Source organism: Physcomitrium patens, chromosome 7, assembly GCF_059467195.1.
Source record: "Physcomitrium patens ecotype Gransden chromosome 7, ASM5946719v1, whole genome shotgun sequence".
NCBI lineage: Eukaryota > Viridiplantae > Streptophyta > Bryopsida > Funariales > Funariaceae > Physcomitrium > Physcomitrium patens.
In genome coordinates, this window is record NC_143416.1 from 8,746,011 (window position 1) to 8,759,335 (window position 13,325).

General features: G+C 40.6%; 2 protein-coding genes across 2 annotated transcripts; both read left to right on the forward strand.

Moving 5' to 3' along the window:
* Nucleotides 1-535: 535 nt before the first annotated feature.
* Nucleotides 536-7,316, forward strand: LOC112284966 (glyoxysomal fatty acid beta-oxidation multifunctional protein MFP-a). Its single transcript, XM_024525393.3, has 18 exons — nt 536-844; nt 1,881-1,952; nt 2,110-2,172; nt 2,365-2,421; nt 2,574-2,641; nt 2,931-3,012; nt 3,198-3,253; nt 3,481-3,783; nt 4,068-4,154; nt 4,385-4,559; nt 4,697-4,818; nt 5,015-5,178; nt 5,278-5,532; nt 5,662-5,783; nt 5,911-6,032; nt 6,205-6,353; nt 6,709-6,847; nt 7,122-7,316. Exons 1-18 carry the CDS (start codon nt 754-756, stop codon nt 7,155-7,157), a joined length of 2,163 nt encoding a protein of 720 aa, XP_024381161.1. The 5' UTR covers nt 536-753; the 3' UTR covers nt 7,158-7,316.
* Nucleotides 7,317-10,032: 2,716 nt separating this feature from the next.
* LOC112284575 (uncharacterized) lies at nt 10,033-12,709 on the forward strand. Its single transcript, XM_024524476.3, has 3 exons — nt 10,033-10,308; nt 10,463-11,221; nt 11,364-12,709. Exons 1-3 carry the CDS (start codon nt 10,123-10,125, stop codon nt 12,405-12,407), a joined length of 1,989 nt encoding a protein of 662 aa, XP_024380244.2. The 5' UTR covers nt 10,033-10,122; the 3' UTR covers nt 12,408-12,709.
* Nucleotides 12,710-13,325: the final 616 nt, after the last annotated feature.

The window sequence follows — 13,325 nt, forward strand, 5'->3', positions numbered from 1 at the left end:
AAATAAATAAATAAATAAATAAATAAATACATACATACATATATATATTTTATATTCCTACGTGTTATTGTCAAATTCAGTCTAAACGTAGAAATGTATAAAAAATAACACGTAGAATGGAGTGAGTGTTGAGGTATCACACTAATTAATTATATATATATATATATATATATATAAGACAAGAGATTATAGATGGAATGGAGTGAGTGTTGAGGTATCACACTAATTAAGTATATATATATATATATATATAAGGCAAGAGATTACAGATGGAATGGAGTGAGTGTTGAGGTATCATACTAATTATATATATATATATATATATATATATAGATATATTATTCAAGTTTACACACTGATGATGCCAGGCCATTTAATATCAGAGGATAGTTTTGCTGCAAAAAGAAAGAAAGCCGTGGCCACGTCAGCGGTCCAGTCAGCAGGGCGAGGAGCGTGGTCGCGGTGTGAAGAGGGAGTTGGAGTGGCGTGATTTAGTGCCCCATTTTCGTTCGTTTGTGAGTCCGGAGTAAGTTTCTCGACGAGGAAGAAGGAAGAAAAGCCACGGCGAGTCTCGAGGAGGAGGAGGTAGAGGTAGCGTCTTCGCGATTTTGTAAGCTCTTCATGCGCCGGGCTATTTTAACGAGGCGAGGATTTCCGTTTCTACAGTTGTTTTGGTTGCGGAATTGAGCCGCTGTCGAGTGCAAGAGGCGGAGATTTGGTCCAGTTTTGGAGGTTTTGTTTGGAGGAGGAGCCATGGGGGGAAGCGTGAACATGGAGGTGGGAGCGGACGGAGTGGCCGTCATCACGATCCAGAACCCGCCTGTTAATTCCTTGGCCATCGACGGTCAGTGAATCCGTTTCGCGATCTTTGCAGGCTGGGATGTATACTTTGTTTTCAGCATTTTTTTTTTTGGGTTTTGAGGTTAAGCTCCCCTTCATACTTGGATTTCATTTATTTCCTGGTACATGCTGTTTGTTATTGCGTATTTGATTTGATTTTTTCTTAAAGAAGCTGATTATATCGTGAGGGTTGTTTGTTGATATTTTCGAGCTTCAGCGAGAACGTTGGGTAGAATTTCGCAAGTGCTAGTTGGTATTTAATTTTTGTATGTTTAAAAGAGAATTTCAAGTTTTTCGTACGCGTTTAGTATTGCTTGGATCTGCTGTTCGATCCCTGACAAGCTTCCATGTTGCCGGAAGGATAAACTTTTGGATTGTTGCTTAGACACAATCTTGCGAGTCACGTTGAGTCTAGTTCTTTTTTCGGTTACGTGGTGTAGTTCCTGTGTGGAATTAGTGCAGCGCAGATTTTTTTGTGCGTGTGAAGTAGGTAATTTAGGTGGTTTATAGAATTTTTTGAGGGTTCGAACGGAATGAGCCTTTCTCGTGAACATGGGATTGTGAATACCTTGCATGGAGTTTCAGAAACGACTAGGAAAAAGAAGGTTTGGAAAGTTTATTTGAAAGTTGCATGTGATGTAATGAGCCTTGTTAAATGATAGAAGTGAAACGAAATTCAACGATCTTCTTATGATCGCCTCATATTTTGGAATATGTCTTTTCAGCTGATATGCGTGTCGCACACTTACTTATTATCCTGTTTTGTATATATATATATTTTTGAAGCTGCTAAGATCAAAAACAGAATCATAACCTGCCTTACAATGCTCAAAACTTTCAATCAGAGGAAGTAAGAATTTGGAATATATAATGATTGTTTTAACTGAAATTTCGAGAAGTTGAAAGGCAGTGTGTTGTTCACTTTTCCTTTTCAAGGATATCTGGACCTGAGTTTGGTTTCGAAGCATAAGAGTTGGATTCTTTAAGAACTATGCGGTTGGTATGGATCATGGAAATTAAAATCGACTTGTTTGGTGCAGTGCTGTTGGGTTTGAAGGAGAAGTACGTTGAAGCAGCGAAAAGAGATGACGTCAAGGCCATTGTTGTGACAGGTACTTTTCATTCAGTGGTTGCAAGTTTACAAGTTTTCCTTGACCGAAGTGTTTTTGTTCCGGGGAGGATGGTTATTCGTTTTGCATGTATTTAAGTAATTTGTGCTGTGAAACTACTTGCAAGATGTTTTAACCCTTTTTTTCTGAGTGGTTGCAGGGGCCAATGGAAAATTTTCGGGCGGTTTTGACATTACAGCTTTTCCAAAAATCCAGCAGGGCGGTAAGTGTCAGTTGTGAACGTCTGTTGAAATTCTAGAATTCAAACCTGTTTGAATGGCTTAGTTCATTTGTAGGTTTTTGATACGAGGCAAGTGAACGTTAATTGAAAGCTAGTAATGCTGATTTTTGAAGGACTTGATTTGTTAGGAATGCAGTAGTTACTCTCCTGTACTTGGTGTCATCCTCTGTGCAGGTTCCAACGGTTATCTGAGCAAAGTATCAACGGACCTTATGATAGAAACAATTGAAGGTACAGTGCTTTTCATAGCATAGTCTTTTTCTTTTTCGTTTGTTTGTTTGATTTTGTTATGTCCTTCAAACATTAATTTATTCGTAACATTGCTTGGAGTTTCATCCTGTTTTTGCATTGTTCAGTAGATCTAATATAGGCTATTTTTACAGAGGCCAGCAAGCCCTCAGTTGCTGCAGTAGCGGGGCTGGCACTTGGTGGTGGTTTGGAATTGTCAATGGTACGTTACATGCACCAATTTCTGCACAATCTATGGTTATTCGTCCAGTGACGATGTTAAGACAGGCCCATTGTTCTATGTGTTCGTCACCGTTGAAATGTTGGACTGTTCACTGCTCTCTCAGCAAGTAAGTAGATCTTTATGACGATTAATCGTGACCAAGGATAATAATTTTTGTTTGTGGCAGAAGTATTATCTTTCTGTGGCAGCTCATTTTATTTTTTCTATGACAGCATTTCGATTTTTCGTAGCTAACACTTTTATTGTTATTTTTTCTTCTTTTGTTAAGTCATGTCATGCACGCATTGCAACCCCAAAAGCACAGCTTGGATTACCTGAACTTCAACTGGGCATCATACCTGGTTTTGGTGGTACGATTCCTTCTAGCTTGAACCTTCAGTATGACAAGACTGACTTTAGGACGTGTTCTCCGGCTGTCTAAGTGGGCTATGCACTGTAAGCTGTATTGAAACCCTTGTTTTGGTTTTTTCTAGCGACATTCGCTCTCTAACTCGACTTTATCACGTTGGGTTGCACTTTTTGGAATGGGTAACAGGAACGCAGCGCTTGCCTCGTTTGGTTGGTTTAACCAAGGCCATCGAAATGATGTTGGTACGTTTCTAAAAGAATGAGTTGGGTCTTTTACGAGATGAATATGTCCTTGTACAGCGGTGTAGAAAGCAGTATTAATTTGCCAATTCCTCACTTGCTATGCATGGTAGAAATGTTTCTAATCTTAAAATAGCTCTATTGAGGTGACGATTTCTTTCACATATTTCGGTCGCACAGGTGTGAATGTAAATTCAATGTGAGTTGGCCGCTGTGTTTGTGATCTGCAGCTATCAAAACCCATAGCGTCAGAGGAAGGCAAGCAGCTTGGGCTTATTGATGAGATTGTGTCTCCAAAGGATCTTTTGGTCACTGCACGTCAATGGGCACTTGATATTGCATCAGGAAAAAAGCCTCGACTATCTTCTTTGCATCGTACGGACAAGCTAGAGTCCTTGGGTGAAGCTCGAGAAATCATTAAGTTTGCCCGCGCTCAAGTGAAAAGAACTGCTCCCAACTTAACTCATCCTTTATTGTGTCTTGACGCTGTCGAGGAAGGAGTAATTGCTGGTGGCTATGCTGGCAATCTGAAGGTAATGCTTTTTTCCGGGTGTTTGTAACACACTTCACTTTACAACATCAACTTGCTACATGATCATAGTTGAATAGGGACTATATGCGGTGAGGGATGGTTTCGGATAACTGCTAATAAACCTTCTGGTATCTAGCTGTGTTGATTGAAATATGACGTGTTTCATGTCCGCGCGTTAAAGTCTTTGTCGACTATCTAAAGATTTGATCAATAAATGCGTTTCAGCGTTAGTTTCTTCTTCTGCTTCTTGTTTTCCTTCTAATTATTTTTCCTTAATGTTCCCAGGAAGCTGAAGCATTTGCAGCTGCAGTGGTCTCAGACAACGCCAAGGGTCTTGTGAATGTATTCTTTGCTCAAAGAGCCACCACCAAGGTAATTATGTTCGATGTTTGCATCGATAAGCTTTATGTGCGTATGGTATCAATGAGTTGCAATGAATGTTTTCTTTTAGAGCTACTAGATTGAATATGAGTCGCTGTGAGGGTCGCAGTAACGCTCCGAATACACTAAATCCTTGGATTCTTATTATCATTTTTTATTGCAAGGTATTTGATCTATTTCATTGAGTGAAGAAGCTCATGCTGTCTAACCCACTGTTGCAGGTGCCTGGAATTGCGGAGTTGGGTTTAAAGCCAAGGAAGATACAAAATGTTGCAGTTGTTGGAGGAGGGCTCATGGGTTCAGGAATTGTCACTGCATTAGTACTCAGTGGATACTCTGTCATTTTGAAGGAGATCAACGACAAGTTTTTGCAGGCAGGACTTGGACGCGTCAAAGGTAATTTTGTGACGAAACGACTTATTATGTATGTGTTGCTTCGAATAAGCTAAACAACGCTGAAGTTTCGCTATGAACTTATCGTTTACCGTTGTCTAATGGTAGTCTTTTGTGTGTGATTCACGTCTATTGTGCAGCAAATCTTCAGAGCCGTGTCAAGAAAGGTAAAATGTCGCAGGAGAAATTTGAGAAGACATTGTCACTTGTGAAAGGTGTCTTGACCTATGACGTCTTCAAGAGTGTGGATATGGTGATTGAGGTGAGAAGAAGTCTTGTCAACTTGGTGGGGGTGGCTTGTTTTCTTGCAGAATCGAAGATTTGGGAATGTTATACACCAACACATTAGTTTTTAACTGATGTTATACGTTCAGCTTAATTTGCCAATTGGTATTGAGTTGTGCTGGCAGTTATGTTTTCATCGTTGGCTGGTTGTTAACTTGTTTGGCACTTTACAGGCTGTGATTGAAAACATTGACCTTAAGCAATCAATATTTGTCGATTTGGAGAAGAACTGTAAGAATGACTGTATCCTAGCTACTAATACATCCACAATAGATCTCAATCTTGTGGGTGCCAAGACACGCTCTCAAGACCGCCTCATTGGTGCTCACTTTTTCAGGTTCTTCCGCTTCTGCTTTTCCTGGTAAACTTGGTAATATTTTAGTCATATACATAGGGAAAATTACTTGCCCTCATTCTTTGTGTTTTGTTTTGACAGTCCTGCACATATTATGCCGCTATTGGAGATAGTGCGGACCGACAAGACGTCACCGCAAGCCATAGTGGATCTCATGGCTTTGGGGAAAGCTATTAAGAAGACGCCAGTTCTTGTTGGGAATTGCACTGGTTTTGCTGTGAATCGGGTCTTCTTCCCGTATACCATGGCAGCCATGATGCTCTCGGATCTCGGAGTTGACATTTACCGTATAGACAATGCCATCAAATCATGGGGCATGCCGATGGGACCATTTAGGTAGGTCATTCGTTGTATTTAATAAAAGACGTTAGGAATTATTGGATTCTAGAGAATGTTTTCTGAATGTATTGTGGTGATAATTTGCAAGCTTACTAACTGAATTTAAAATACATGGTGGGTTTGCAGGCTTACAGATTTGGTCGGTTTTGGAGTTGGGGCTGCAGTTGGTGCTCAGTTTGTGAAGGCTTTCCCTGACCGCGTGTATGTTTCTAAGTTGCTTCCACGAATGTTGGAAGCTCAACGCTTGGGTGAGTATTGATTACTGTATTTCTTTTGGAAAGTGAATACACTGAGCTTGAAATGTAAATGAAGTTTTGAGGTGAGGTAGTGAAAGCGTAGGAATAGCTTATATTAATGTTGATGTTCCATTTGCAGGAGAACAAAATCGAAAAGGATTTTACGTGTACGATGAGAAGCGAAAGGCTCGTCCAGCACCTGAAATTAAGGAGATCATTAAGGAATCTCAAGCAGAATCTGGCATCATGCCAAATGGCAAGGTGAGGAATTTCTTATGTTAACAAATGCTGCATTCTTTTTCTTTTTTCTTTTATTTTTTATTATCGTGGTTACCCTACTATGAATTATTCTGCGTAAGTTTGCAGATAATTTTTGTATTAGAAGTGTTTCCTTCCACTTATCTAAGAGGTGATTTTGTGGGTACATTTTCAGCCTTTGGCAATGACCGATAAAGATATTGTGGAGATGATAATGTTCCCAGTGGTCAACGAAGCCTGCCGCGTGTTGGCAGAGAAGATTGTGGTGCAAGCCTCTGATTTAGATATTGCCTCTGTTCTTGGAATGGGTTTCCCCCCATACAGGTGTGGAAGAATCTCTGATATTTCTCAGTTTGAAATCATCAGTTTAGATTTTCCTCTTTTTTGTTGTCAAATGTTCTCTCCTTTACAGTGCGTTCATGTCTTTTATACTTCTTAACTTTGATGACATTTAGCATTCTGCCTGATATGTATTATACTATCTTCTTACTAGTTCACAGTAGGAGCAGATGTTCAGTACGTGGTCACGAAGGCTTAGTTTTTTGGTTCTTTGGATCATATGTATCTACAAGCATTTTGAGTTTCTTTGTTAATTAAGTTGGGAGGAATTATCGTGAGCTTCTTTCCCATAGTAATCATGCATGATCACTTACCTGTTGTAATACTTTATCATGAACAGAGGTGGCATAGTTTGCTGGGCTGATATAGTTGGAGCCAAGTATATTTGTTCGAGGCTAGATACTTGGGCAAGGGCCTACGGTGGCTTCTTCAAGCCCTGCGCATTTCTGGAAGAGCGTGCTGCGAGTGGTGTAAGACTGGTAACTTCTCCAGTATATTGTATTTTGGAGTCTGAATTGCAGTAGGGGATTCCTAATATGATTTGCACGCAGTTAGTGCGTTATGAAAATTTGTGCGCACATTATTTCCTAGGTCTGGACGTTTATTTTATTTTATTTTATTTGAGATGATACAGCAACGCAGTCTTTCTCGTAGTATGTCTTTGAACACAACATTTGTACTGATAGGTCTAGCTAAAAATCACTGGTGTAACTAAACTCTGTTTTCTCACTTATTCGTTTCTTAATTGTGCAGAGCGCCCCAATTAACGACACCAAGTCTCGCCTGTAAATTGTGCCTATGGCACTACTTCGAGATCTAGTTACAAATATTTAGACAAGTCGGCATTTATGTAGTTAGCTACCAGCAAGTATGACCATGTTTATATGGTTGGTGTAATGGTTCTATTATTCAATGCAATGGCAAAAAATTACCATTACGGGAACAGGATTCCAAGCTGTACCTGGCATTTAGACTAGAAACTCTACTACAATCTTCACATCAAATGACAAATATGTTATTGTGGAAAGCCTCGTCACAAAATTAGTCGAATTGAAATACACGTGAATACAACGGAAGTCTCTAAGATGCCCAGAGACGCTAACTACTTTATGCACTACGCGTCCTATTCCATAATCAGGGGATCATTTTTATTTAGACAGGGTTTATACATACGAACACAGCACAGTAATATGTTGTCTTCAAGAGAACAAATTATGTCTAGTTCTTGCAACTCCACTAGAAGAGTAACCCCCTTATCCATCTGATTTTGTTAACAGCTGAAGAATTTCGATTCCTTTTCAGGTAAATAGATAGATGAGAGAATTGGCGGAAGATTCGTAGAGATTTATCCACATACTGCTCCAAGAATTTGGCTGATTACATGCAAGTAAACTGAATGCAAGTAATTGAATGCGAGTAAATTACATGCCTCTAATGCCCTATGATCTTATTCTTTTTTTCACAGGGGAGGCCAAAATCATGTGCTCTGCGCAATCGAGCACACTTTGCACCTTGTCGACATCATTCTAAGAGCATTTCTCCAATTTCAGCTCAATTGCCAGGTTATCTGCACGAGTTTCTTGGTGCCAGTTCCCGCTCTTTAGCACATTCCAACCTTTCTAAAGAGTACCAAATCTTTTTAGCATGAGAAATCATGTATTATGTTGATAAAATGTGGAATTCGAGCAAAACAAATAATACACATGCAATTGTAATATATTGTGTTAAAGAGATTGTACAGCTATAATGACAATAGTAAAATATATTGTTTAAGGTGATATGTAACATCTTTTTTGCTCTCTGATACGTATTAATAGAAATATGTTCTGATCGAGCATCTTGAAAATCAAGTTAATCAAGGGTGTTACGAGTCCTGCACTGTTGAAACCAAGTTTCCGTTCTAACGTATCGCAAATCTTTTTTCTACAAACGAAGCAACAGTTATATAAATTCTGTAAGTGAATAATTAATTTACAAACATGCATAATTGTTCAGTAATAAGTCTAAAGCTTATAATGGTTAATAACTAATTCACTTTTAATCTACAAGTTTTGAATTAATCCTTTAAAAGTGAAGAAATTTCAAAACATTCAGTATCTCCAATCTCACATTTATGAATTTAGAATAGGGATTCTGGTCTTAATTTTTCAAGAATAATTTCTTACATGACCTTTCTTGTACAGATAGCATAACAAATTATGAACTGTGAATTTTAAATAATACAAATAGGAGAGTTTGAAACCATTTATTATCCATATATTTTAATTAGACATTTTTGTTTAAAATTTACAGGCCTTTGAATTTCATGACATTGATTTGATTTTTTTGTTATGATCTATTATATTTTATGTTGGCTATTGGCATTATTTAAAATTTTATTTTCTATGGAATTATTAATAATGGTTTAGGTTATAGGTGGCATTCTCTCACTCATTATATACCAACTTGTATAAGAAAATATTAGAAACAATATGCAATTAAATTCTTATTCAAGTATAGTACTTAAAAATAAATCTTGTCGGTACATGCAAGATTACTAAAATCGTTAAATCCCCCCGAACATCGCAGATAAGTTGACATCCTTGCGTGCACTAAAGCTTTTGTTTACAATCTGACTTCCAAAAAAAAAAACGTAAAGTTTTCCATATTTGATAACTAAACTTAGTCACTTGACAATGCTTCCAGAACTAATTACACCTACTTGAAGCCACCCACGACAGTCTTCAACACAGACATGCACATTGATGTCACAAAATTGATAGTTGTTGGGACAAATGAAAACCAAATGCAGCAGTGCTGGAGTTACATACCAGGGCTTACTATCAAGCAACAAGGTGCTCAATTGTCTGTAACTGAGCCCTTCAATCAACCTCCTGGGACTCATATAGTTGCTGCTTCTTCGATATGATAGCACAATGCATCGCTGAAGGAGGGCGAATTGAATGGTGCCGTTGATGCTTATCACTACGGAAAGATTGCGAAACCTGAGAGATGAGTCTGACTTTGTTGCGCGAATGGCCTGGAGCTTGATATGTCTACGATCACACCTCGATCCGGCGTATAATCAGGAGTGAGTCTACATCGACATCCCCGCCTGCCAGAGCAAATTCTTGTTGCTCGGTTAAGGAAGTGGTAGTAAATGAGTCTCGCATTCGTCATGATGCATTGAGCTAAGGGTTAAATCATTGCCGCCGCCGTTCTTCCGAATTTAATGGTTTTCAGTGATGACCCGCTTCACAATCTCGCAACCGATCATATCCATGCAAGTAGCTGTACCTTGTGGGTCCTGCCTCACCTTATCAAGTAGACATCCAAGTATCATTTCGCAAGAGCACTACTATTCTGGCTAAGATTAGTCTTTGCTTATTTTGAAGTCTTTCGTAGAATTCAGTTATATTAATTCAGCATGAGCTGAACAGCATTAGCGCTCCAATACATTGGAAGTACTGCACCACTTTGTATTTTCTTGGGTATTTCACGTGGATCTTGAAAGGTCGTTCCCATTTCCTCCTTGTACTTTAAAGTTCTCAAGCAACACTCGTGATTTGAGTGACCTTTTGGGTTTTGCAAAGAACCCCCAACATTAATGAGACGTTAGAATTTGCAACGTTTTTATTCATACTGTCTGACGCCGTGATGCTCTTCTTATTTTTTTAAACATTAATATTTTGATCCCTATGTGCAGGGAGCTGTAAGATCCGTCTGTAAGAAGACTTGCGAATACTTCCACAATCGTGTGCATTCTTGGTGGTCTATGTTAGAGCGTGTAATGGACCCTTCGACCGCTCATACGCATCCCGCTGAGAAATCAGAGGGTAGTCATAAAGAGAGTCTTCCGCAAGCTGCTCCAGCAAGCGGGTTGGGCAAATTCGACACATTATCTACGACGCCTTTGTGCTTTCTGAAAACAGTTGTGGAGAATGATTTGAGGAGCAATTTTGTAAGCTCATTTAGATTCTTTTTCAATGCCTCTGCGTGTTCGAAGGATAACCCTTTCCGCATGTTGATCGATCGCTGGAAAGGTTCAGAAACTCTGTTTGAAGCTGCCCTACAGAAGATTCTCACGTAACCTGTTAAAAGTTGCTGGTTGGCAGGTAATTCCGAAGGCGTTCATGGATCTCCATGGGAGTGGCTTGCGTGGGTGTAAGGTTGCGGACTTGATAGGCTCAAATAGAGTCTTGCAGCTTGTGGAAGTGCACGTTGCGGCCACTACAGGTGCGGTGAGCTTCCGTCAGGGCTGGGAAGTATTCGTCACTGACAACTACTTGAAACCAGGAGATTCTCTACTCTTCACAATGGTGGCCAAAAACTCTTTCACAGTTCGTGTTTTCAGCGGGGTCGGGTTGGAGTCAGTCCCTCACCCCGTCAACCTCACTTCCAGTTATACAACCCAAGACCAGGTTCTCACGCCAGAATCACAATCTAAGAGCACATGCTGCAAGGAAGTCGAGGATAGTGAAGAATTGGCCTTTGGTGTAGAGATTGATGGCTCAGAAAGCTGTGACCATGAAGGCCCTGGTACAGGGTGTGGAGCAACGGATCCTGGAGATGTGAATCATGATCACGGTCCATCCATTTCGGAAATACTCAAGCAGCATGGTTACACAGCGGAGCGCAAAAGAGACAAAATTGGACGTGCTCTTAGACACAAGAGATCACATCACGTCCGGGAAGGATCGTTTGCATTGGAGCCTGGATGGAACCCCACAGAATGGAGATCTAGAAGACGTCCTGTCACTGCTGAGGAGCGCGACAGAGTGAGAGCAGCTGCTCTGAAGTTCGAAAGCCAAACCAAGCGTCCCAGCTTCATGGTAGTGATGATGCCCTCTCATGTGTACCGCGGCTTCTGGCTGGTAATGTGACAGATATGTCGCCCTTGTTTCTAATCAACTGACGAAAATTTTAATGAGCTGCTTGTAGAATTATGCCAGCAGTACATTGGATTTTGATGTTGCAATGTTTACAAGCGCTAACGTGATGAATCTTGCGGTGCAGACCGTTCCACAGGAGTTCTCAAGGCTACATATGCCGCGGAAGAGGACCACCATCACTGTCCAAGATGAATTCGGCTTCCAGTGGCCTGGCCAATGGGTTGTCAACAGCCTTCATGGTGGGTTAAGCGATGGTTGGGCAGCCTTTTCCCGCGACCATTATTTGGAAGAAGGCGACGCGTGCGTCTTCGAGGTCCTCAATTTGAAGATTCCCCTTCTTCTCGTCCACATTTTCAGAGTCGTAGAAGTGCCTTTACTCCCCGGAAGTAGAGGTGGATGGGATGTGCATTACCGCGTTGTGAACAACATATCACGTAACAAGTCCCTAGGGATCCCTCTCAGTGAAGGACACTCGCTGGCTCAGGAGCTGCCCGGTGACAACACTGTGGAAACAATAGGCGGTAATTCTCAAAAGACGAGAAGAAGCTTGATAGAGGAGCTACAGACGATGGTAATGAACGACCACTTTTCGAAACGTCGGCGGGAGGATTTTCCTCCTAGGGCTCCTGGGTTTAAAGCGAGGAATGAAGCTTGTGAAGAAGATGTAAAACCAGACATCACGCCACCAGAGCAAATTCAATCCCTGTGGCCTCCTGACAGTCCTGTCTATCTTTCTCCTGAGTCCATGCACGTCAAAGTTGAAAGCAGGAATGCGAACCAGTCACACACTCCGACTTCACTGCATGCTTCCCCCGAAGTGAAAATCGAACCGTTCGTAGCTGCAGAAAGGGAGGGCATATGTTGCGAGGACAGTCTTAAGAAGGGGTCTCACATTTCAGTCTACACTCGACGCCGAAGATCAGATGCAGCACCAAACATTGCTACGAAACCTACCAAATCAGAGAAGGACGCGACAGTCTGGTATCGAGTGATCAGCATTAGGAACAGAAGAACTGTCAAAACAGAGGAGGAATTCTGCGTCGAAATTGATCACACAGTGCCGGAACATGGATCAGATTACAAGGATGTTGAGCGAGGCCCTGATGGGTTGTGGTGGGTGCCGCGCAGCCATTTCGAAGGTGATTACTCCATCTGCCGTCTCAGCTGAACCACCCCACCATCGCGCCTTCCTCCTTCCACCCGCGGCTGTAATTTGCTGCGATCGATGCCATCGCTGTGGCTGCAATATTTACTACTCCGACGCGAGCGAATGCGACGCGGATCTTCAATCAGCGTCGGTGACGACGCCGACACACAGTTTTAGGGCTTCGTGCAGACTGTTCATAAAGCTACAATAATGCTATATAATGTTGGTGTGTGTTGTCTACTATGCGGGTAAATTCGAACAGGGTTTCAATGCATTTGTGGAATCTGTCACATAAATCCGTATTTTGTCTTTCTACCATGAAACTTGTTGTATTGCGATTCTGAGGCTTTTGGTGACTGGGTTTTGTCTAAGTGTGAGGAGGATGATTGACTGTGTGGTGTCATGTCATGAATCTTAGCTGTATAGTTGCAGTATCGTATGTCTGTTGATCAATATGAGTTTTATAAAGAGAATTGTTAATGCTACATTCCCTATTGATATAGTTGCACCCAACTTGACCTCCACACAATTCAAATTGATTAAAAAGTGTGCTTCCATAATTGGTGCACATTTGGCAACCCAATAATTAACTTCATCAATAGAATAAATAAAGAATAAAAATAAAATTTTGAATTAAATATTTTTTAAGACAAATATCGCTTTTCTGAAAAAAACCGGCTTGCAACCTATTTTTCCATAAAATATTCACCATCTCCCTCTCAATCACCACCCTTTCCTAAAGCAAATAAAGAGAAAATTGCGCACAAGAATGAGGCATATTATCAGCTAGTTTTCTGCAAGGAGGTCACGTGGGGTGTAATGTTATCAATCCTCTACCTTTGTATATCAATGTCAAAGTTAGTTCAAAATTAGGTTTATTAAAACAATCATTCTATTGTATGACACAAATTGTGAAATACTTGAAATGTAAAATCATCT

What these genes read in the sequence shown, in the direction of transcription:
- LOC112284575 (XM_024524476.3), top strand. Translation starts at nt 10,123, where the DNA reads ATGTTAGAGCGTGTAATGGACCCTTCGACCGCTCATACGCATCCCGCT. An exon ending in ATGATTTGAGGAGCAATTTT is followed by an intron (nt 10,309 to 10,462) that starts GTAAGCTCATTT and finishes GCTGGTTGGCAG; the next exon opens with GTAATTCCGAAGGCGTTCAT. An exon ending in TGTACCGCGGCTTCTGGCTG is followed by an intron (nt 11,222 to 11,363) that starts GTAATGTGACAG and finishes CTTGCGGTGCAG; the next exon opens with ACCGTTCCACAGGAGTTCTC.
- LOC112284966 (XM_024525393.3), top strand. Translation starts at nt 754, where the DNA reads ATGGGGGGAAGCGTGAACATGGAGGTGGGAGCGGACGGAGTGGCCGTC. An exon ending in CTCAAAGAGCCACCACCAAG is followed by an intron (nt 4,155 to 4,384) that starts GTAATTATGTTC and finishes CCACTGTTGCAG; the next exon opens with GTGCCTGGAATTGCGGAGTT. An exon ending in ATTGGTGCTCACTTTTTCAG is followed by an intron (nt 5,179 to 5,277) that starts GTTCTTCCGCTT and finishes TTGTTTTGACAG; the next exon opens with TCCTGCACATATTATGCCGC.